The sequence below is a fragment of the Berghia stephanieae genome, chromosome 1 (assembly GCF_034508935.2).
Source record: "Berghia stephanieae isolate SIO BIC M18660-M18661 chromosome 1, UCSD_Bste_1.3, whole genome shotgun sequence".
In the NCBI taxonomy this organism is placed as follows: domain Eukaryota; kingdom Metazoa; phylum Mollusca; class Gastropoda; order Nudibranchia; family Aeolidiidae; genus Berghia; species Berghia stephanieae.
The window spans coordinates 126,857,323-126,883,292 of NC_088360.1; the positions used below are offsets into that span (position 1 = coordinate 126,857,323).

Genomic DNA, 25,970 nt, shown 5'->3' on the forward strand with positions numbered 1-25,970 from the left:
CACAGACAACGCTGTTAACAGCCAGTACTCATTTTACACCTGAGTAAGGTGAGAGAATGTGAGTAAAGAGCCTTTTCCAAGGACTCATTTATGTGCCTCTCAAACCCCGGACCTTGCGATCTGAAGGCGAGTGTCACACCACTGGACCACATAGCCGCACAATGCATATTTCTATTTATATTGTAAAAGACCAAGCCAATCTTTGTAGTCAAAGCAGAATTACAGTTAAGAGTTGCTCTGACTTGAAATCTTTTTCAAAAGAAAAGTTGCAAAACTCAACCTAGCAATTCTGCACTTAGCATGACCAGACCATCAGGATAGTGGTCACACATTATATACTCTACTCAGTTTTAAACATTTCCATTTTATACTCAGGTATTTTACTTATTCATACTTAGTTTTATTTTTTAGGACCAAATTTGATCAGAAATTTTGGCACCCTTCCCCCAATTTGGATGTATTACTGAAGGAAAGCTGATGTAATTATAGTCGTTGAACGGATTATTTGAAATGTTGCCAGATTGAATTCACACTGAATACGTTTTGTAGAGCAGGAAAGAAATCTTGTACCTTAATTTGATACAGATGTTATATTTCTTTAAATTCAGGTTTTTAAAATGATAATAGACTGTATGGTTTTTTCACTTGACAGTTAAAAAAATTCTGAGAAGAATTGAAATAGTTTTAGCTGCTATGAAAGTTGTGCAATGGCACAAATATCTGCAATGTTGAATGGACATTTTAGAGTTAACTCACTCCATCCGAGAGATTTTTGCTACTTTTCAAAATAAAAAAAAAATGTATTAAAAATAAGCATGTGCATCGATAGTTTTATTCAAATACCATTAACATGTATAAATTAAGAACATTAGCTTTGATACTACGCCTATGATTTGTCTCAGAAAAAAAGTAATGAATAGGCATGGGGTAAAAGTAACCCCTGGTCAACTACGGATATAGTCGGTGCTAGGGTTGAGTGAGTTAATAATATTTTCGTAGACATAGATTTTTGTAACAGAAAAAGGAATATGGCTCATTCCAATTTTTTATGCCAGCAAAACTAAAAGTCTTACTGGACTTCAAATGAAACGCAATTAAGAGCTCACTTAGTGGTGTTTGTCATTTGTTGATTAGTGTGCTTATGATTAATCTCTAACCTTGAGCATTTCTTGTAATAAAGTTATGGTGATGATGATGATATGATGATGATGATGATGATGATGATGATGATGATGATGATGATGAAGATTAAGATAATAAAAACAATAATGATAATGTACATCATTTTTCAGAGCATTTTCATAACAAAGTATATCTCAATGTAAACAACATTCATTCATCAATGTTTCACAATAGCACACTATATATTAACATTTACATTTGAACAAACTAGTGTTCACTAAATTAATATGTATAACTCCATCATAATTTAACAACAGTGATTTTTAAAAAATCACTCAGTCAGTGACAAAAGATCAATATGAATCTTTGGCTTACATATTTTAAAATATATAGATATTTGAAAATAATGATATTTAATTGAGATTTGAACGATTCAATGGACCGCAAAATTAAATTTCGATAGGCCACTTATTCCATACTCGTGAATTCATGTTTTATTTTCTTTCTAACTTTTCTCAGAGAATGGCGAAGATGACTTGGATCACGCTGTTCTGGCAGTTGGTTATGGAATACTCAACAATCAAAAATACTGGCTGATCAAGAATTCCTGGTCCACCTACTGGGGCAATGATGGATATGTCCTCATGTCCCAGAAGGACAACAACTGTGGTGTTGCAACTGCTGCCTCTTATGTAGAGATATTGTAAAAATAAACCCCAACTTTGTGGCCATTCCATCTTTGTTAGCTTGTACAAACCAAAAAAAAAAAAAAGCTTTCTCAACCTTTGCTATTGGTTAGCCACAGGTTTCTTTCATGTCATGATTATCAAAAATGTGAGAAAACAGCTTTTTGATGTATTTGCAAATGATACTAATTTTGAATATTCTTTTTTTTATTTTTTTATTTTTTTATTTTTTAATTTTTTTTTTGTCAACACCACAATACTGCAGAACTCTGAAAAAGAAACACGTTAAAAAAATTTGGCCAGAAAACTCGCTCTTCAAATATCAATCGATTAAAATGACCCTCATCTTGTCACAGACTCTCAATCCTTTGACTTAAAAAAAAAAAAAAAAGAATGTCTTTGACAAAATGAGGGTAATTTTAATTGATCGATATTCGAAGAATGAATTTTCTGGCCAAATTTTTGAAAATGTGTTGTTTCAGACTCCTGTAGAATAGACGTGTTGTAGGTGGAATAATAAGGATTTAAAGGATGAAGAAAAACCAAAGGAAAATACCAAACGAAAACAATATCTTAGATCAGCTGAGGAACGATGTAGAAATTACGCATAATAATTGTTAATTTTGAGGAAATGTAATTTGTAAATTACATTTTTGAATCTTGTTTGTGAATGGAGAAATATTGTGCTGAATTAATCTCGACTTTTTACGTTCCTTACATCCCCTTTTCTTTTACATTTACTTCATTACTTCAATCATCCAGTTTCGGACTAATCATTTTCATGTGCTATGTATTTTTTTCAACAACTATATAGAGAATCACTATCTTTGACAATCAATCAATGTTTACCTTTTCATTGACAGCTTGTAGTGGATGTAATAAAGTGCATTTAAATAAAACGTCCATGCTAAACTGGTATTAACAACTGCCACCTATTTGAAACAATTAATACATTCAAACTATTTATACCTTGATATAATTTTATAAATGCAAATGAAACTTCTTAATTGTTTTCTATGAGTAATTAAAAAAAACACCAACAAAAAAAAAAAAAAAACAAAAAAAAAAACGAAAAAAAAAATTACTGCAAATGCATTTAAGGAGAAGGAGAAACAGTTCATTTGAGTTTTAAAAACATTTTCTTGCTTTATTTTTTTTCTTTCATGCTTAAAACATACATTGTTATTGTCCTGTTTTCTTTCTCGTCTTTTTTTTTTTTAAGTTTATTATATTGACAATATTGAGAAAAGCCAATATCAATTTCAACTGCCTTTGGTTTGGTTTCTTAAACATTAGGTTGTAATGTAATTATTTTTTAAGCCGATGATTTTTATACTGTTTTACGTATTTAAATCATTTTAGACAAGAGCAATATTCATAATTCTTTGAAGTGATTTCATTGTGTGAAAGATTCAAATGTTGTCATAAGAATGACTGTAATGTGTAATAATTAATAAGAGAACATCATCTACGATGAATTATAAATGTGTTAAAATGTGTGAATGAAAATAAATTATATTCTTTTAAACACTTGATTTCTTGGTGTTGAAATAATTATATAGGAATAGATTTCTGAAGAGAAAAGAAAAACGACATGTTATTGTTATCGATGTCTCTTTGGGAAATAGTTGTGATAGTTCTAGTTTTAAAAGCCGTATTCCTGGAACGTCTCTCTACTCAGTGTGCATCAGTGAATTATTTCCCTTTGATGGGGTTTATACTTTCTCCAAACCCTTTCATTGGGTAGAAACCAGGTAAATTGATGAGAACATCTAGAGAGCGAAACTCTTTTTTTTTTGCCAACCATGCCTAATGCACCTTCTAATGCTTTATTTATTTATCTAACAGGCAATAGGGAACCATCTTTCCATTTCACACCACCGTACAATTCGCATGTTAGCTACTTGGGTAGGTCCTTTGACCTCTCATATTGGGCAGGAGGTCACTTGCTGTGTCTTCTATCTCCCTATACCTTTTTTCAATGTTTGCTTTCTGTCTTTGTCTTGGAATGAGATTACTTGGTTTTGTCCAGCCCCTGGCCGGATACCATAGCTGGGAGGGAAACAGTCAAATGTATAGTTAGAGTTTTGGGAGATGATATCTTTTGTCTTGTAAATCATTTCTCTGCTGAACACTGTATTGTTTTATTTACACATAATAAATGATTTGTAAACATTTGAGTGTATCTCTCTTAGTCGGGACCTGTGCTTGTGTCTGGATGGGACTTTTAGGTGATCTCAAAGTACTTTGATAGTGTGCTCTTGGAATCTACACCTGTTCCTTATTTAAACCAATTCCCCTTTGTCTTACTTTTTTTTGGGTGTTTTAATTGTAATTCTAGAAATTTTCCCACTATCCCATTTTTTCCCTTTATACTTGAGCTGATATGAACTTAATGTGTTGCAAGCGTCGTAAAACCCTTTAAAAACTAAAACATAAGGCACATCTCACTAACAAGAATTTTGCAGGCACTGACAGATAGAAGTTACACCCATAGCGGGCAGGGAGCTACATACTGTGTCTTCTATCCCCTTATATCTTATCCAACAAGCTTTCTGTCTTTGTCTTGGAATGAGATTACTTGGTTTTTTTCCGGGCCCTCGTCGGAGTCCTGGCTGAGAGGGAAACAGTCAAATGCATAGTTATTGTTTTGGGAGATGATATTTTTTTCCTTGTAAATCATCTCTCTGTTATGTATTATTATATTGGTTATTTTTAATGTATAATGTAAGCATTTGAGTGTATTCCTCTTTGTTGGATTTTGTGCTTGTGTCCGGATGAGACATAGGTGATCTCAAACTTAGTACATTGGTGGTATGCTCTTGGAATCTACATCTGATCCCTATTTGTTCCCATTCCCCTTTGTCTTACTTTCTCTTGGGTGCTTTAATTGTAATTCTAGAACTTTTTATATCCCATTTTCTTCCTTTTTATTGGCGCTGATATAACCTAAATGTGTTGCAAGCGCCGTAAAACCTTTAAAAACAAACAAAACAAACATAGAAGTTACATTAATCTAATTGTCTTATGTATTGTGGGGCGAGGTGGCCGAGTGGTTAAGGCTTTGCAATGAATCCTGAGAGTCCCGGGTTCGAGCCCCGCTTCAGACACTGTTTTTTTCAATGGGCAAGATTATTAACCCCTTTGGACAACAAGAGTGATTCCTGTGGTCAGACGTTTGTTTGATGGATTATCTATATTCCTTCATGAAATGTCTAGGCGACGAATGTCGCGCGGAAGGGCTTACTTTTATGTATTGTATACCATCTCTTCCTGTGCTCTGTAATGACCTAAATTTGTCATGGCTCTTGAGACGCTAATAAAACCCATAATAGGCCCAACACATCTATTGATTCTCAATCTAGTAACATCCTCATTGGTGCAGTTTTCCGGTAAAATGGTTTTGAATTAAAAAAGATAATGAAATATTGTTACTGAGCTGTTAAAATGAAGCGACCCTTTGCACGATTAAAAATTTGATAGCACGAATTATGGTCTCGAGATAGAACTTTTGATGTCACTATTCTCCCCCTCCCCCCTCTCTCTCCTTTTAGGCATGAATGAGTATCTGGCTGTAGGTAGTATGTAATAGGTATTGCAAGAGTGTATGTGTACAATACGGACGCATGTCAAGCGAATAACTATGGAATTAAAGGCGATTTAATTTAAGCAATGACAACACGTTATGCAAAAAAATGTGTATTTCTATATTTATATGCAGCTTGTCGCTTTTTGAGGCTCATGCACCTCCTAATAGTCGTTAAGGTTTCAAGGAAATAACAATTCCAGACAAAGCAAGAAAGAAAAATTCAAGTCAAAACATTCCATTTCTTGGGATTGTTTTTTTTCTTTTTTTTTTTTTTTCTAGTATGTTTATTTCTCGCTTTGTCTGGCACTGTTTCATGATAACTTGTGTAGCAGCAAAGACAAGGATAACCTACCCAGTAGCGCTTTCTCGTCTTGTATTGTGGGAAGCTTACTCTGGATTACGTAATACGTTTTGCCACACTGTTATCATAATCTTACAAGCTCAAGTTTAAGAGTTTACTTGTACCCGTTGACCTGTGTAATATTATACAACCCGTCTATTTCATCTGTACTAGAAGATTATGTAGATGTGTAACCAGAGGACCGTCAAGGCGGAAGAGTTCTTATTAAGTAAACGATAGAAATATGAGAGGATAACACCTGGCTCTTGGAACATGGGAGTCGGTGTTTGAAACTACACAAGAACGTAACACTGCCAATAGAAGGAATGTGTTCGACTCTAAGTTCTGTCCCTTTATGCAGGAAAGGACAATCAAATGCACAGTAAACATAAGATGACAAAGTGATACCAACGATCATTTTTGGTGATACTAAGCTCCAAAAATCTGTGGACTGTAAAAGTAATGAACAAAAATGAAAACAACAACTTCAAAAAAGAACAAAATACCAAAACACGATAAGTTTCGGGTTCAAAACCATTCTCCAGCTAACAACAAAAAAAAAATAAACAAAAAAAAAAAAAAAAACATTGAAAACATAAATTCATGTATATGCTTTCATTATTTTTTTTATTTTTTTGTTCGCTAAAGAAGGGCCTTGGGACCGATACGTTCCGTGTTTGGTATTTTGTTCTTTTTTTTTTTTTAAAAGCTGTTATATTCATTTTTTTTTTATTACAATAACCATATGGAGTTGCTTGATCTCTCGAACAATATTTGTTGGAGCTCACTATTAATGACTGGGTGGGGTTCCTACCTCCCATAGTGGGCAGGGAGGTACTTGCTGTGTCTTCTATCCCCTCTTATCTGTTTTTCAATAGCCTTCTGTCTTTGTCTTGGAATGAGATTGCTTGGTTTTGTCCTGTCCTTGGTCGGAGTCCTTGGCTAAGAGGGAAACAGTCGAATGTATAGTTATTGCCTTGGGAGATGATATTTTTTTCCTTGTAAATCATCTCTCTGTTATGTACTGTATTATGTTTTATTTACATGTTATATTTGATTTGTTAACATTTGAGTGTATTCCTCTTAGTGGGGACCTGTACTTGTGTCTGGATGAGATTTTTAGGTGATCTCAAACTAAGTACTTTGACGGTGTGCTCTTGGAATCTACACCTGTTCCCTATTTGAACCAATTCCCCTTTGTCTTACCTTTTCTTTTGGGCTTTAATTGTAATTCTAGAACTTTTTACTATCCCATTTTCTTCCTTTTTACTGGCGCTGATATGACCTTAATGTGTTGCAAGCGCCGTAAAACCCTTAAAAACACAAAAAAACACAAACTCACTATTAATGTGACCAATCGTCTCAAAACGGTATCATATTGGAATCGGGGTAGTCTTTCAGAGCCATTCGGCTCTTGGAACTGGCGTTTATCCACGTTTCTATAGCGTGAAATGGACAAGAGCAATCGCTTGCTACCCTTTAGATAGGACGCTAGTCCATCGCAAAGTACTTTCTGCCAGATCTAACGGATCCAACTACTCAATCACGGCTGGAGGGAAAGGGGGTCAGTAATAAATCTCACTCCATCCGGGATCGATCTCAGTCACTTTGCTTGTGAAGCGAGTGCTCTACCAACTGAGCTACTGGCACCCCCCCCCCCCCCTTCCCCAACATAGTGATCAATCTGATGCTTAATATGTCTTATAAGATTAGCATTAAAAAAATTGAGATCAAACGAATACGTACCTTCATTGAGGAGAGCGAGTTTTGTTTTTTAAACATCAAGAAAATTTACATTTAATTAATTAAATCCAGTCATCTTGACCTTGAAGTCGAGTTTGTTCATCAAGTTAATTCCGACTTAAAACAAGATAGGCGCAGCGGGTTACACATAGATACTATGATGTAAAACTCGTTCATTTGATCGGTACAAAGTGGACTTCTGTGTTTGCCTACTTGTCCTATACGATATAACAGTTGTGTGGTAGTGTGCTAAATGGGATGGGGGTTAGCATGGTTCAGCGGCATGGTCTTTGCTTTGTACCTGAAAGGAATTGAGTTCGATTATCGGCCGGGCTTTGTGACCTTAAGCAATTCACCTCGTCCTGTCTCACTTTGCGGCGCTGCACTGCGGCTGACGCCTGGGTAATTCCAATCTTGACCTGGAATTTCCTGTATATCAACCTGTATAACTAGTCTCATGATTTTTATATTTGTCAGTTATTCTGTTCTTTGGTAACAATATACCATGGGGTGTACGGAACAATTTTAACCTCCAACCGTAGTAAAAAAAAAAAAAAAAAAGAATAGATGGCACAGAGCTGGTAAGCACTCATTTGCTATCAGAGTTTTGCATACTAAATACTTTTTACTTATCTAATGTTCACATTGTACCCCCCTCCCCCAATCTCTTAGGAATGCTTTTCATCTTTTTCTTTTTTGTATGTGTGAAACACATAAACTCCCAGACGGTAGTGACTAAAACTGCAAAGACAACCATAATGAACCGTCCTGTAAACCTTAAGACAGATCACTGAGTATAGATAGAATGCGCTTGGCCAAGGAGTTCACAACATTGCCATCCGGAAGAATAACGGACCAACACACAAACTCTGTGTAACCATGAACTTTTATAGTCTGGTTAATACAGTTTAGTGAGAACAACTCACAAACGCGGATGGCAAAAACAATAACAAACGCCTGAGTGACGTCATCTTCGAACTTTCTATAGATAGTATGCAGATGACGTCACTCAGGCCTTTGTTATTGTTTTTGCCATCCGCGTTTGTGAGTTGTTCTCACTAAACTGTATTAACCAGACTATAAAAGTTCATGGTTACACAGAGTTTGTGTGTTGGTCCGTTATACTTCCGGATGGCAATGTTGTGAACTCCCTGGCCAAGCGCATTCTATCTATTGAATTATGCAGACGAGGGATGTAACTTGTAGTTCAAGAATGGCAGAAGCGAATGCTGGGGTCGTTGAGTGCGTTCGTTTATGAAAGAAAATAAATAAAGGTTCTATAACAGCAATCGCACGATCCTAATGTTGACATACCCGTGTCAGCGTCAGGTAACAGTTACCCCCCTTGCACGGCGACAAATAATAATTATTTGACAGTTTAAAAATGCACTTTAAAAAAAGACACAGCTTTTTATTTTACGTAGAAATCTATATTCCTAACATGCAGGGTCTTGGCATTTTGATTAGTTTCAATTTTTGAAAATTACTATTCTCTTAAAATGACGAAACCTCAATATGAGTTGTTTTTTTTTGCTCGCTGCAACATCACGCAACGCATATCCGGATTGTCAAAAGACTGAAACTTTCTATGAGCGCTCTAAAAATACAGTGGATACACAGAACCCTTTGATTGCAAACCCATTCTTTTACCCATACAATAAGGACTCCGTGCCCCCCCCCCCCCCCCCACACACACACAAAAAAAATCAAGATCACACTATACAGCATGGTTTATAGAAATATATATCTGATGGATAATGCAGCAGATTCACTGGTTCCATGATAATCTACTTGGGAGAGAGAGAGAGAGAGAGAGAGAGAGAGAGAGAGAGAGAGAGAGAGAGAGAGAGAGAGAGAGTGTGTGTGTGTGTGTGAGAGAGAGAGAGAGAGAGAGAGAGAGAGAGAGAGAGAGAGAGAGAGAGAGAGAGAGAGAGAGAGAGAGAGAGAGAGAGAGAGTATTTAGATTTACTGATCTATTAGACTTTTGACTTCCTAATCTCCTCGTAGCCCTATAACCTCCAGTGGAATATAGGTGACCCATTGACATTGCATTTGTTCTTAACCTGTTGACGACGAGACTTAGCCTCTCTCAATCGATGAAATTTCTCCCTTTAATCAGTTAACTGCCGTACTCTGGAAAAGCACATATGAACACATTTGGCCAGAAAACTCATCCTCCAAATATCGATCGATTTAAATGACATTCATCATGGCAAAAACTCTCAAACCTAGGACCTCCGCGTTGCGAGTGTCATTTAAATCGATCGATATTTGTAGGACGAGTTTTCTCGCCAAATTTTTAAATATGTGTTTTTCCAGAGTGTGGAGTTAACTCGTAAACTAGCTTTTCATAACTGCAGATCTAACCAGTAGTGACCCAACACCTGAAAACAGAAGTATGTTGGTGGGTTTTTTATGCTAAAAAAAATAAAATAATTTATAATCATAAGTATGAAACTTGGGTAAATTTAGTATAGTTCTGTCGTCTTAGGATAAAAGGACGACGTAGGCACCGGGGGTTAGTTTTGAGTTATGGTCGGAAATGAATGTGTTCGAAGTTTTAAAGATTTGTTTTATGTTTCAACTTCAAAATTTTGTATTTCTAATCGTGTTTATTAAATGTTAATTCATTTATTAAATGAGTTAGTTTTATCGCGCCAAATAACTCACGAGCTTGCTTGCAAGATTATTAGTTATTTTGTAACCAAATGGTATGGTATTAGAACTTCTTTTCACCATAATTTGTATTTTTTAAATATCTGCTTGAATGACAATTTGACCCCCCCCCCCCCCCAAAAAAAAAAAAAAGAAACAAAAGTTTGATTTATATTCATGCGCACCAAAAATTATTTTTAATCGCCAATCAGACGTCTTTAACACCAGATTTTTAACCAATCAAATGTGCGCAAATATTCTGGAAGCGTTGAATACTTTTTTTTCAATGGAAGTGGTGAAATAATGCACATTACTACATGACCCAGATAGTATTGTGCACCGTGAAACGGGGATTCTCATATAACCCAGTTTTGTTTACGTTGACGCTTATGTCCTTTTACCATATGATGACAGATTTAATTAAAGAAAATAGATGAGGTCTATCATAGTGTTAAAAGTTTGACATTTCACATACTGATATGTACTGGTCATATCATATTTTACTTGGAAATCAATTTTAAGCATTTGATATACCTCGGTATAATACCCGTTTAAAGCCGCGAGTCACATTTTCACAAATAGGGCAGTGACAGCGATGCAACTCGGAATTCAAGATTGCTATTACTACTCTCTTGGAGGAAATAGACAGGAATTATGCAAGGTTAGAGTAAAATCGAAAACCGCTGTAGAGAGGTTCTGTGTGCGACTCGGTCATTCTCCATTGACTTACTTGCACTCGTTTAATAATCACCATAGAAGTTTTCTTTCAAAACAGTTTATCTTAAATAAGGTTGGTTGCATACGCAGTAAAATAATTTGTTTTGGGATCGGAGGGCCATAGGTTAGAATGCTATTGGAGACACTTGAGATATTTTCTCTCATAAATTATGCTCTGTCTCATTCGGACATATCGCGGACATTGGTATTGACTAATTTAAGAAAAAAAAAACACAACTGATTACGGCAAGGTTACAACATAGTGGAGCCTTTGCTGGTATCGTGCTTTATTCGAGTTGGGTTTAAAAGGCTTACGGAGACGAGATCATATTTGTAGGTCTGATAATATGCGCAATTACGAGGGTTGCTTTGTTGTTGTTGTTGTTGTTGTTGTTGTTGTTGCTGTAATGGACACTATTTTGCGATGGTTTGATAATATTTCCATTACAACAATGAGCCCATAACCATTTGGGTTATCAGACCTGCAAAAAGTACATATCGGCTTGGCTCGCTGATGTAATTAGATATCAATGTTTTTTTAAAAAAAGGGATGGAACATTCGAAGACCTTATCGGCAGCGCCCGATGGTTGTTAAAATAAAAACATACATCACAATAAAATGAACATCATTTCTTGCTTGATGTGAAAAAAACGGGAAGCGTATAGACAACCTTAGTACCGAGTATAACAAAATAGCCGATGATCCACAATTTACTTGTTTTGGTCAATAGGATTCTTCCGACATAAAGAGATTTTTGTATAGCGCAAGTATTTACGTAAACATCGCGCATCAACTTTGAGCCCAAAAGTAAAAGAAAAATCAAGCAATTTAACAAAAACACCAAAATAAGACTCTACAAAAAAAAAAAAAACAAAAACAAACTCGACAAAAAAAAAACAACAAAACAACAACAAAAAAATAAAAACAACAACAAAAAACAAACAAACAAAAAAAAAAGCCCCTAACAAACAAAAACAAAAATTATCAGCACAAAATAAGAAAAGAAATAGAAAAAACAAACAAAAGTTCTTGAACTTTCAGAGTAAAATAAACTATAGCTACGCAATTTTATTAATACTTGAGTTTGATTATGCATTTTTAATTCTTGTAATTCCATATATCAAAATTCAGCATATACGATGATTTAAGAGGTAGTTTCAGCCAATGTGTAAGTCAAAGGTCAAAGGCCAAAAGCCACCTTTATCCAATAAAATTACAACTGTAGCGACACTGTGAATGTTTACAATACGATTGTCGATTCTTATGTATTACATAATTACGACAAAACCTGGATTCGTAAATTATTTACAATGTAATTATTATTGAAATCTTCATCTACCTCTTCTACTGACAAGCACAATGATAACTAGAGCAGTCTTATTGACATACACACTATTTACAAACGTCAGACGTATTTATAAATTACACAAAAGGCTAATCAATGTGAATAAAATATCATTCACAACATCCAGCTGTTCAAAATTCTATGGCCTGGTAGACCACTTTGAACAATGTGTAATCTTTTCATTCGGTGTTGATTTAGATTATGGCTGTTTCTCTTTGTTGTTTTTGTTGTTGTTGCTGTCCTTGTTCTTGTTGGACCTGGTGTTGGTGTTATATTATCGATTTCATAAACAATATAGTTAACCGCAATATGTCAAGCAAATTAGCATTCCACAACCTATTATGTGATGGCTACAGCTATACAAAACTTTACATTTGACTCAAGCGCCGCACAAGTAGCCTATCAGTTAGTAAATTGGAATGGGGCGAGCTTGCTACATACTCATAGAAAATCTATAATCTTTAGATGGTGTCATAGTCTCAAGTGAGTAAAGAGCTACTCGACTATGCATAAAGATATATGTAGAATGAGGCCCCAGAATTTACTAGTTACTATAAATGAAAAACAATTAACGATTTGTTTACAATGAAATAAAAATAATGATGAAATTTAATTAAAAGAGATAAACAGTGATCGTGGCAGTTACAAATAGAGATATGAATATTTTACGTAACTTATGATAATATGTCAGGTTCATAAGTTTACGTTTCCAGGCAGTTGATGGGCTTGGATGATCTATTCCTCTGATAACAGGATCGGACTCGTAAAATTCCACTTCCAGGCAATTGGTAAGAAGTTATTGTGTAGTCCTTTGACAGCGGGCTTGGGTTTGATCCTTGAAGATTATACAATCAAAGTTAAAAGCTCCGGCGTCTTAATGGTGTAGATATAATATCTACAAAGTCCCAAAAGATAAAAATCTTCCAGTATATATATAGGAATAGAGCGACTGGCCGTCCGGCATAGATTGTGGAGAGAAAGTGAGTGTGGAATGTTAGACCTATCAGCTTTTATAATAAGTGGCTACGTGACAGAATGTAGAACGAAAAGTATTCACTAATTAGAAATTAATTCGAGGGAAGGCTATAAAAGGAAAGACGATCTAATATTAGAAGGTAAAGTTTATCTAAGCCTACCGAAATATAACTGGAGTGAGATGAATTCAGTTCTTAATAAAATAAAATTTAATAAGATAATTGTGAACAACCTTTACTGTGACAGATGGAAAGGGGAAACAGTCAGATATCATTGTCCTTAGCACTACAAGCCATTAGTCATGTTGTTGACGGACTTCGAATCGTTGATTCTATTATTAAATTATAGTCAACAGCCTCACTTTGGAAAAAAAACATGTATTTTAGGAAGTGTCCAGAAAACCCGCACTTCAAATATGGATCGATTTAAATGACCCGTATCTTGGCAAAAACTATCAAACCTGGGGCTTCGCGGAAGTTGGCAGATAGATGGATTCACTTTTAAATTTACTTATGGAGTTAATGTCTTTCCCTATACCACATTTGGTACCAAAAGAGGGTATAATCAATCTCAAATAGGAACGAAGTCATCCGGCCAGCTTGATTTTTCTTTCTAAATGTTTTCCTTTATCATACCGTTTAGTGCTTTATTTATTGCAATAATTATTTAATGATTGTAATAAGAACATTCTTTCAAGTTCTGCAGCTTGGTTTGATTAGCGATTTACGTAGTAAGTAGCGAACGGAATTTGCCCTTAAATACAGATTGATTGGTAGTTCTATGGCGGTTTTTGTGAAATCCCATCTTTCTGGTCAAAGCTGTCTAAATATAGATAGTTCGAAGTTGACGTCACTCAGGTCTTTGTTATTGTTTTTGCCATCCGCGTTTATGAGTAATTTTCACTAAACTGTATTAACCTGACAATAAACGATCATGGTTACACACAGTTTTGTGTGTTAGTCGTTACACTTCCGGATGGCAATGTTGTGAACTCCTAAGCCAAGCGCATACTATCTATAGTGATATTTCCTTCCCAGTGAAACTCATCTCCACCGGTTGGGTATATTAACTCACTCAATCCTAGAGATTTTGCTACTCTCCAAAATTGGAAAAAAATCTATTTACAATGAGCAAGTACATAGATAGTTTTATTCAACTGTCATTAACATGCAAAAACTAAAAAAAATAGCTTTGATACTACGCCTATAATTTGTCTCAGAAAAAAGTAATAAATAAGCATGGGGTAAAAGTAACCCGAGTAAACTACGGATATAGTCGGTGTTAGGGTTGAGTGAGTTAATAAGTGATGACAACAGCATTCTTTGTCGTCATAATCTTTCTCTTTCTCCTTTCTCCGCCTCCTCCTCCCCCTCTTCTTCTTCTTCTTCTTCTTCTTCTTCTTCTTCTTCTTCTTCTTCTTCTTCTTCTTCTTCTCCTTCTTTTTCTTCTTCTTCTTCTTCTTCTTCTTCTCCTTCTTTTTCTTGTTCTTACTGTCCTTCTTCTTCTTGTTCTTCTTGTTTCTCTTGTCCTTATTCTTGTTCTTCTTGTTCTTGTTTTAGTTGTTTTTCTTCTTCTTCTTCCTCATCATCATCATCATCATCATCATCATCATCATCATCATCATCATCATCATCATCTTCTTCATCATCATCTTCTTCTTCTTCTTCTTCTTCTTCTTCTTCTTCTTTTTGTTCTTGTTCTTGTTCTTCTTGTTCTTGTTCTTGTTCTTCTTGTTCTTGTTCTTGTTCTTCTTGTTCTTCTTCTACCTCTTCTTCTTCTTCTTCTTCTTCTTCTTCTTCTTCTTCTTCTTCTTCTTCTTCTTCTTCTTCTTCTTCTTCTTCTTCTTCTTCTTCTTGTGTTACTCGTGGAGTTTACAAAAAGCTATTCCTTGAAATGCTGTACCATTTAGCTTTTACCCATGAAAATTAGACCCTGAAGTATTTGATATAAAGATCACAAGATAGATAAGTCATTACCATGTTTCCAATTTGTTCCTGGTAAAAACTTAAATAAAACGTTTGCATTCTGCTGTTCATTTTCGACTGTCGGTGGCGACACCGAATGACAAGTTCTTTCGTGAATAATACTGTAGACAGCAGAAATATTAGCAAATAGATTAGACTTAATCTCACTCTGCGCATATAAATTTCACGCTGTGGATCTTTCGATAGTCCATGTTTTACTTTTCTCAGCACTGACCCAGGACGGCCATCAAAAGGGTCAACCATAATAAGCAGGACAAGTTCATGACGATTCGAGTCCGCGTGTTGACTCCATACAATGGACGGTTGCTGCCCATACCTTTCTATCTACTTTGGACAATTTGGAGATAAAATGTAAACTGGAGGCGATTGTTGTGGCAACATGGTCTTGACCTTTCTAGATATGACAAGACGTAAGTCAACACTCAGCGGGTTGCATGGATGTAAGACAAGCCAGCCCCCTTTCATTGTGAACATAATAGTTTCCAAAGGATTAAAAATTATCCAAAGAGTCCTCTGAAATCTCGGGTTTATGTTCAAGCGAACAGTACCATTTACTTGTTGCTTTTGAGCTGGACATCGATTCATCGCACAGTTTTTCTCAAGTTCCAAATTTTTGGAAATGGTTAAATTTATCAAATTTCAATTTTTGGTTGTTTCAGATACTACAGTCATTTTTCTTCATGAAAACATAATAATTCAACATATATATTGACGATAAGTTATATAAATTTCAAGTTTAAAAATACAACTATCCGTGACACATTCAAAACGAGAGTTGACTTTCTCTCAGATAGCCACCCTTTCCAAGGCTTAGAAATACTGAGTCTTTTCCTCCGACCAATAGCGTGTTAGATATCACAGCAAAGGGCGGGTCTTTATCTATCTCAGAGAAAGCATGACTGTTTCCACAATTCAACCAATAATGAATTTTAAAAAACTGTAAACAAGTCTAGGTTTTCCCCTAACAACCTTACAAATGAATGATTCTGATTGGTCAACGGTCATCACATGCACCTATCGGCCATTAAAATCCCCGGGCGATGTGTCACGACGTCAGCATGCATGTGTTACATATGTGTGTGTTTGTGCATTTTGATATTTGATACATACCACGTTCTATTATTTTACTTGTCTAGCTGCATTAGGTTAATGATCAAGGTGAGGGTCCTTTGTCCCTCTTTCTTTATTCATGAAATTATAGGACATGCTAAGACTTTAATAGGACAACAGTTGCCTAATCTTACACTTACAGAGATTGTTGTAGGATAAACACACTTTAATATTTAATTTTAAGTACACAAGCAGAATAGTAAATAGAGCCTTCAACAATTAATGAAATGCCGATGGAAATACGCGTAACTAAAAGATGGAAAAAAAAAGGTAAATTTATGGATAAACAGACAGAGAAACAGACCTATTAATGGATAAATAGATAGGTAGATAGACAGATAGATAGATAGATAGATAGATAAAAAGGAGAGAGGGACAAACACACACACCCACCCACCCACCCACACACACACACACACACACACACACACACACACAGAGATAGATAGATAGATAGATAGATAGATAGATAGATAGATAGATAGAGAGAGAGAGAGAGAGAGAGAGAGAGAGAGAGAGAGAGAGAGAGAGAGAGAGAGAGAGAAAGAGAGATGCTCGTTTTGTTGTGCTTTCTTGAAATAAGGGGGGGGGGGGGGGTCTTTTTAGACAACCAACAATGTGGGTGAACGCTGAAAAAAACTTGAGAGATTCAATAACATGTTTTCATATATGTCACTACACAATAAGCCCCACCCCCTCCTCCTCAAGCTGTCATCGGACTCAAAATGGAAACAATGCAATGAATAATTTGACCAGCCCATCTCTTTAACTGCAATCTCATTGGTCAATATGTTTCGAGTTGATTGACTATGACTTACTTTGAAACATAATGCTTTCTTAAACTATCCCTGCAATTCTTTGCTCCGCCTCCATCCCTTTCTTCATGTCTACCTCACTCTCTCCGTCTAACTTTTGTTTCTTTCACACACACACACACACACACACACACACACACACACACATACACACACTTATACAGGCTTCAATCTTTACTCTATTTCCCTCCCGCCCTCTTAATGCACAAACAGTCTCTCTCCCCTCCCCTCTCGCTCCTCTTTTTCTTTATTTCTCTCTCTCTCTCTCTCTCTCTCTCTCTCACTTTCTCTCTCTCTCTCTCACTCACGTCTCTCTCTCTCTCTCTCTCTCTCTCTCTCTCTCTCCCTCTCTCTCTCTCTCTGTGTGAGTGTGTGTGTGTGTGTGTGTGTGTGTGTATGCGTGTGCGTGTGTTTTACTCTCACATTTTTTCTCTTCCTCTCTCATCCTCTTTCTTGATATTTCTTTCCCTGCCCACCCGGCTTCACGTAGTTTCAAAACTGTACTTTGAAATTATAAACCCTTCTTTAACTTTGGCATTTTGAAATCGTATTTCCTCTATTAAATAAGACAAAAATGCCACATTAATAATTCTTGTCTCATTGATTCTTTATTTAAATATCAAAAATTCTTCAAAAAGTGAGCAATGTCATAAAATTGTCGGCATTTTTTGGGGGATGTTTTATATATTTTAAGGACATCTTACATAATAATGAATAACTACAAAAGTAATAATTGGATTATTTCAAAAATGTGTATTTACATTATTAAATGTATATTCTAAGCTCATGCCAAATTTTACTATTCTCGTCAAATTTTCTATGCCCGTATCTAAGGAGTTATCTTTGCCCACTGATTTGACTGTCCGTGAAAACGATGCCTCTCTTCAAAGACGATTTTCTCAAAACTCGAATTTTACACTCTCCCTACTTCAAACGGTCATATCTCGGCAATGAATAATCAGAATTTTATAAATTTTGTATCAAATATTAAAGTACAAAATAAGCTATCATTGGGTACCAAAACCTCAAAATTGAAAAATGCCGTTTCGAGGTGGAGGGTCACATTTGGTTTCTGGCTGTTTGCATGGAGTAAAACGAATAGAGAACGATCAATCGTAATATTAACATCTCGCAAAGTGTGTATGATACAGTGACAGACAGAACAGAAGAAAACAAATATACAAGAATAAGCTATTAGAAAATTCAGCCTTCTTCGAATTGAATCAAATCATAAACCTGCTGATTTACCGGTTAAAAACCTCCACCGATATTATACATCTAGGGTCCCCAGTGGTATAATGGTAGCACATCTGACAGGGGTCTTGGTAGGGCTGATTCCGTCTTATATTTCTATTTGTTGTCTGGAAATTGCATCATACAGACCCTTTCAGGTTGTTCGTATATATTTTATTGAGTATAATATAATGATGTCATGGATGGAAAGGAAAAGAAATGAAGAAATTTTAGAAATGGCAAACAGAAAAAGATCACTGATAACAAAAATCATCAAACGCCAAATGGAATTTTTAGGACACATTATCCGCCACCCTGGTTTGGAAATACTCGCCTTGACTGGAAAGATGAATGGAAAAAGAATAAGAGGAAGACAAAGAATAACGTATTTGAAAGGGATTAGAACTTGGACAGATGAAGCTGAGAAAGGTGGCGCTGCTTTAATAGAATTGGCAAGAGATAGATCAGCTTGGCGGAAGATGACCTCCGACGTCTGCTTCAGATATGGAACTACATGAGATGAGATGAGATAATGATAGCCTTTACTTATTCTTTGTCGGGGACAACCAGGTGCTGTAACACAGTGCCATTCGATGGCTGTGATATCATGTGTAAATATAATAAACTGCACACCTATAAAGAACATTTCTACGGTTTCATAAAAAATAATAATTCCTGTACCATTTATATTTGAGCAGTTTTTAAAATGATATTTGCACAACAGAGGTACTGATAGCTCAGCTGGTAACGCATTTGCCACACGATCAAAGGGACCGATGTCGATACCGTGTGTAGTCGAGTTTTAGCACTAATAAATAGAGGTGCCTAAATGAGGCAATAAAATGGAGATAAAGTGGGCCGAAACGTCGTTTGTTTTGTGTTGTTCATTCATGAGTCAGATTTAATTCCTTTATCTTTATCTCCATTTTGAGTTTTAGCACCTCTGTCAACCCATAAGTGATTGAGTAGCTGGGTCTATTTGGTCTGGCGGAAATTACTTTGCGTTCGAATAATGTCCATACAAAGTGTGGCAAACTACAGTTACTGGCCGTTTACTGCAACGAAACTGGGATTTTATAAGACTCAATGTCCTTATCTGTCGTGCTTTAAAAAAAGATTGGCCAGAACATTTGAGTATTCTAGCTAAATTTTTTAAACTGTGTGTTTTTCGAGTATGACAATTCTGGCTCTGAGGGATCGCCTACTTATATAGATAATTTGTGACCCACCGCGTCAATTTGGTATTAAATCAGGATATACTGGACAAGGAAAGTTGAATTTATAAGCAAAATGGTCAAATTGAGTAAATTTATTTGATTTGAAGTTTAAGAAACAAAATCCACTGTACTCAATGAAGGCGCTAATTATTCTCTTTCAAATTGTGTAAGTCGAGTTTAAAATTGATAGAAATTTTAAGCACCAGACTCATAAAAGACGTCATAAAACCGATTTTAAGCAGTGTGTATACCATTGAAAAAATAAATTATAAAGTGAATATCTCATATCTTTCTTTATATATATATTTTTATGATAGATGCATAATATTTTCATATTTTCTTTTTGTTTTCCCAACTTATATCTCTAGACTTCTCCCTCCCTCCCCCCTCCCTCTCTCTCTCTCTCTCTCCCCCCTCTCTCTCTCTCTCTCTCTCTCTCTCTCTCTCGCTCGCTCTCTCTCTCTCTCTCTATATATATATATATATCTCTGTCTGTCTGTCTCTCTCTCTCTCTCTCTCTCTCTCTCTCTCTCTCTCTCTCTCTCCCCCCCTCCTTCCCTTTCCAGTGATTATCAACATTCAATCACAGACGTATGTGATGTATTGACATTGCGTGATGGTGTATTGTGACCGGGGGACTATTTTTGTAACATTCCAACCAATGGCAGACAAAGGCAGCAAGATATATTATAGGCATTAAATATGTTATAAAAGACAAAGATGCAAAATATGTTTGCGTTAACATGAAAACATTGCATGTTATATAAAAGTTGTTTGCATGTTATCCCAGACAGTCGTACTAGACAGAATAGAGAAATAAATAATTAATATTCTGTTGTAATGCGACCTGGACAGCAGACGTCCTTGTTGATCAAACCCAGAAAACTAAATATAATGATGACGATGATGATTATGGTTATTATTACTACAATCTACCAATACTACTACTACTACTACTACTACTACTACTACTACTACTACTACTACTACTACTACTACTACTACTACTTCTACTACTACTACTACTACTACTACTACTACTACTACTACTACTACTACTACTACTACTACTACCGCATAATGATGATGATGATGATGATGATGATGATGATGATGATGATGATATTAATAATAATAATAGCAATAAGGGGAAGTCCTAGGTTTGAGAGTTTTTGACAAAATGAAAGTCATTTTAATCGAACTTTGAAGGACAAGCGCTATGGCCAAAAAAATGTTGTTGTTTCGAATACGTTAGAGCTAACTTTAATGTCACTGCTAGACACATTTCTTCTTTCCAAAAAATCAATATTTCGGTCATGTTGGTATAACTGGCAACACATGTTTAAAAACAAAAAGTGTACCAATGTTTGCACATTGGTTTCTCATTGTTATCCAATAATCATATCGCATCTCAGTTTACAGTCTGGACACGATTTAAAGATTTAAATGATAAACACCTTAATTCATCACCCGGGAACATTTTTCCTTCCGGTCTATCTCGAGAAAATATCTGGGGGCTGAGATTACAATATATCTAAGACATAACAGGAGATACAATCAGCAAGCAAAACTCGAACCCGATTCCTCTGGGTGTACGTGCAATGTCTTTTCCACTTGACCATTTCGCTCCCATAATATTGACTGGATGCTCCTCAAAGTTAAAATCCATATGTTTAGAAATATCATATCTTATCCCTTCGCTTGGGAACAAGCCATTGGAAAGTAATTATAATTACATTCGAGAAAAAAACGTGTGGATACAGTTTAGTGTGTTTCATAGTTAATTTGTCACAAAACCCCTATATACGGACAACATGATTACTTTTAAATGGCAATCTGTTTTAATCACAGATTACTCTTGGTTCAATATGACGCCATTCTATATAAAGAATTACGCACCCACCCTCTTTTTAAATAGGAAATTCTACGAATTACACATATTGTGATGTCCCAGGGTTGAGAGTTTTTGCCAAGACGAGGCTCATTTAAGTCGATCGATATTTGAAGGACGAGTTTTCTGGCCAAATTTTGAAATACGCGTCTTTCCAGAGTTCCAGAGTCAACTCATTACCAGCCATTCTCATAATTTTTCCTGAAAAATCCTATCAAAATAATAAACAAATAGATTTTTCGGCCTCAAATTCACGGAGAATTAGACATGCATTATGTAAAATTTCGTTCAGTAATAATAATCATTACAATTACAACACAATGTCTTCAAAACCTTTAATGATGTAAATGAGATGTCGATAATGAAGAAAAGATGATGGCTATTTCTTATGAATGAAACGATTTTCTTCTTGAAGAAGGTTAAAACATCAATATTAACTTCTCTACTTACAAAGATTTATTAATTCAGATCCAAAGCTTGGGTTCATACATTTAACGTCTAACCATTACAAATGACATTTCTAATATTTTCAGTCTGCAATTGTGTTTACCAAATTATAGAAAGCTCATGCCTGGTATGATATTCTTAGATCATGTTAAAGCAATAATATCTATTGCAATACACTGACACTCGGAGGTCTCGGGTTCCTGTTTGCATTGAACAATTAACTTTGCTTACTTTGGGGGTCCTGATAGCTCAGTTGGTAGATTATTCGCTTCACACGCAAAGGGACCGAGATCAATCCCGAGTGAATTTTTCGAGAATTTTTCTGACCCCCACCCCTGTCCACTCAGCAGTAATTCGGTAGGTGAGTCTGTTAGATCTGGCGGAATGTACTTTGCGATATTCAAACGTCCTAACCAAAGGGTAGCAAGCAATTGCTATTGTCCGTTTCACGCTTCAGAAACCAGGATAAACTCCGGCTCCAAGGGCCTAATGTCTCTTGAAGGACTACTAATGCCTACTTTGAATTCTGAACTGCAGCTCAAGCCGTTGTCATTATAATAGCGTATTTGTATACAGAGATGACAAATTTTCTATAGTGATAAACAACGGGGATTTTTAAATTACACTCTTTGTGTTCAATAATAGAATGGACGAAATTGGCGTCACTCAGCTCTTTGTTATTATTTTTAGCAGGCCATTTTTATGATTACATCTCACTAATAATTTCTATCAATCAGACTAAACTTTCAAGGTTACACATAGTTTTGTGTGTTGGTACGATATATCCGGCTGGCGATGTTGTGAGCACTTTACCCAAAGGCACAGCATCGATATCATTGAAACTATTAATTTAGGCTCACGTTAAACTCAATGGTAGGCCTTCTCTTTCAATTAAATATATAGGCATTATTATCATTATTATAATATTATGCCGATGTCCCATTGGACAAGCTGATCAATGTCTTAACAAATTAAATAATGGTGGAAGTTTCATAGACTTGTTCAGATCTGTTTCCTGTTCTCGTAAGTGGGTCTTTATGTTTAATGAAACTGCAAAACATGTCAATTTCCATGTAAAATATTTTGTATCTAACATATGCAAATTATTTACAGTAAACATTCGAATATCGATGAAAAGACTAAAAGGGCTTAGGCTACTAATTTTTTAAAAAAATCAGATTTCATTATGGACATACATTACTATGTTGGTCTAGTTGTTGTTTTTGTATAAAAGATTTATACATATATATTCTTTTTTTAAAACCAAAAATAAACAATTTATTAAAACATTATACATAAAATCATAACTGTCCTACGACGCTATCAAAATCTGATATTTGATCCAATCTTGATCTCATCACCGCTTTAATATTACAATTCTTTGGGTTCAGAGTTGTGAGACCAGGTTTTTTTTTTAGATGGATCAAAATTTGGCAGCTCTGCAGATAATTTACAAATCCTGCAACGTCTTCCATATTAGGTATACAATGTAGGGTATAACATTATGGACATTTACTTGTTTTTATGTTTTCCAATGTATTGAGCCAGCATGATATTCTTAAGAAATGATTTTTCAAAACGAAATCGGCACGATTTGGGAACAAGGCCTTCTTCGACTGGTATGTATTTGCAGGTCTGATAACCCAAATTGTTACGGGCTCATTGTAGTAATGGAAATACTCCCAAAACCAACGCTAAATATAGTCCATAACATCACTGTTAAAACAAACTCATACATGCGTTTGGTTATCAGACCTGCTAAAAAGTGCACGCCGGTCTTCACAAAAACTGCCCTCGAAATAAAGGCTCTAAGAGAATGTGGTTGTTTTAAATGAAAGGCTCAAGACGTATATTTTTTCAAAGTGTTTTTATATACGATGTGTTTTTATTAATTCATATCGTAGCTCATAATACAAGCTGTTTGATGCCCTCTAAAGTTACCATGTAAACAACCCGGGTTATAAAAATATTTAGCAGCCAAGGAAATATGGCATAAAAAAAATAATCCTCTCTGACAATTGTTCCGTTTTTAATCCTTCTATGATGCGGAATAATAATATAAATGATGATGATAATGATGATGATGATGATGATGATGATGATGATGATGATGATGATGATGATGATGATAATAATAATAATAATAATAGTAATGGATATGATAATAATAATAATAATAATAATTATAATAATAATAATAATAATAATAATAATAATAATAATAATAATAATAATAATAATAATAATAATAATAATAATAATAATAACAATAATAATAATAATATTAATAATAATAATAATAATAATAATAATAATAATGATGATGATGATGATGATGATGATGATGATGATGATGATGATGATGATGATGATGATGATGATAAAAGAATTATTTCCATCTATGGAAGTTGTAGGGTGTTCTGTCATGTCTTGCTCGTATGCGATTGTCGATCGTTCTCTGTTTCGTTGTCAGTTTTTCTAAAGAGGGTCGTCATTAGATCACCCGTCAAGGTTTTCGTTAGTTCCATTTTTTTCCCCCATGCTTTGTTTAGGTCAAAAGTTTTCGAGTTTGGAAGCATAGAAAGGTTTTCTAGAATTTTGCCGGTGTTTTGTGAGAGCTGTTTCTGGCACGGTTATGAGAGTCGTGTTGGCGTTATAGGTGTCCAGGCGGTTGTACTGCTTCTGGGTTGCTTCCTATCTTCTTAGGTGCGAAAGGGCAATACTCTTCAACAGTCGTAACGTCACTTCCTTCCTAATAACGCATGGTAACTTAGTAACACTGGCTGTAAACTATCGGAACAATGGCGGACGCCCGTATGAATTATTTCTCCGGCGAGCATAAAAGCGTATCCAGAGGAAAAAAAATCCCATAAATTTGATCATGTTTTGACTTTTACACATTCTATCACAAGGCATATGAAAAGTTCTAGCCAGCATGAAGAATAAAAAGTAATGATTTTCTTTTTTTAGAACCAAGATGGCCGCCGTTGCCGGGCGGCGTGACATCAGACTACTGAATCCAATTGCGGTCATCGCTGGGAGCCACTGCGTCGGAATTGATTTTAGCGACCCTGATATTATCCCCATGGTGTCATTGAGTAGAGTGCCGATTTTTCTGATGTGTCTAAAGCGTGACCAGATTGAGGCGCAGTATTCTGCAACGCTGTAGCATGACGCAAGTGAAGATGTTCTGAGGACTGGGAGAGTAGCTCTCTATGATGTTTCAGCAAGTTTCTTTGTTATTCCATTTTTTTTTCGAAGTTTGTTATCTATAATGTGTTTTTGTGTATTAGCCATCTTTCAAGAGTTACGCCGAGATATTTGAGGTGTTGATCATAGGAAAGGGTTGTGTCTGCTACACGGATTGATAGACGTTATTTTGTATGGTGGTTGTTGAGGTGGAATAGCGTGCAGATTTAGTCGTGTTAATATTTGGTATCACTTTTCGAAAAATGCTTGTGCGCATAAAGAGAAAATGATTGATGGCACTTCCTTGATAGTCTGTTGTGCATTTTAAAGGTCCCAGTATTGCTCAGAAGCTCGATACCAGCAAGTAAGATGTTCCATAATTTTTGGAAAAATTATGACTGTAACATTAGATGGTAGAATATTAAAATTTTGATATCCTGACTGTATTTTAATATCACCCAACAGGTGTCATGTCCTGTCCTACATGCTATGTGATGCTGTTGGCTAGGACCACTTGTAAAGCACTTTGAGCACGTTTAGTGGCTATTGCTCTGAATAAATGCTCCAGTTTTTTCTACTTGACTTCATTTGGTATTGATTTACTGGTATCTCTATACATATTTATTTTAGCCCTAGTCCATCGTCCATGACGATGAAACCATCTTTTTGGAGAGGCAACATTTTAAATTTGGAATAATACGTTTTGTTGTCTAGGTTATGATTTGTTAAATGTTTTATAGAATTTATCAACACAATTTGGCAGCTTATTTGATTCACAATCTTGTTTTTCTAACAGATTATTATATAGAGGCAGTGATATTAGATGTTACAGAACTCTATTGTTTATAGATAGAATTTCGTTTTTTACTGGATGTATTAATTCTTTTTAAAGGGGTGGGGGCAGGAAGGA

The 25,970-nt window shown here is 35.4% G+C and overlaps 1 protein-coding gene across 1 annotated transcript in view; it reads left to right on the plus strand.

Annotated features, from left to right (window-relative positions):
* LOC144963075 (digestive cysteine proteinase 1-like) overlaps nt 1-3,338 on the plus strand; it is a 20,174-nt gene extending 16,836 nt beyond the window's left edge. The window contains exon 11 of the mRNA XM_078896706.1: nt 1,642-3,338. Coding sequence (XP_078752832.1) covers nt 1,642-1,829 — 188 coding nt within the window. The 3' untranslated portion in view covers nt 1,830-3,338. The remainder of the gene's footprint in view (nt 1-1,641) is intronic.
* The last annotated feature ends 22,632 nt before the right edge of the window (nt 3,339-25,970 follow it).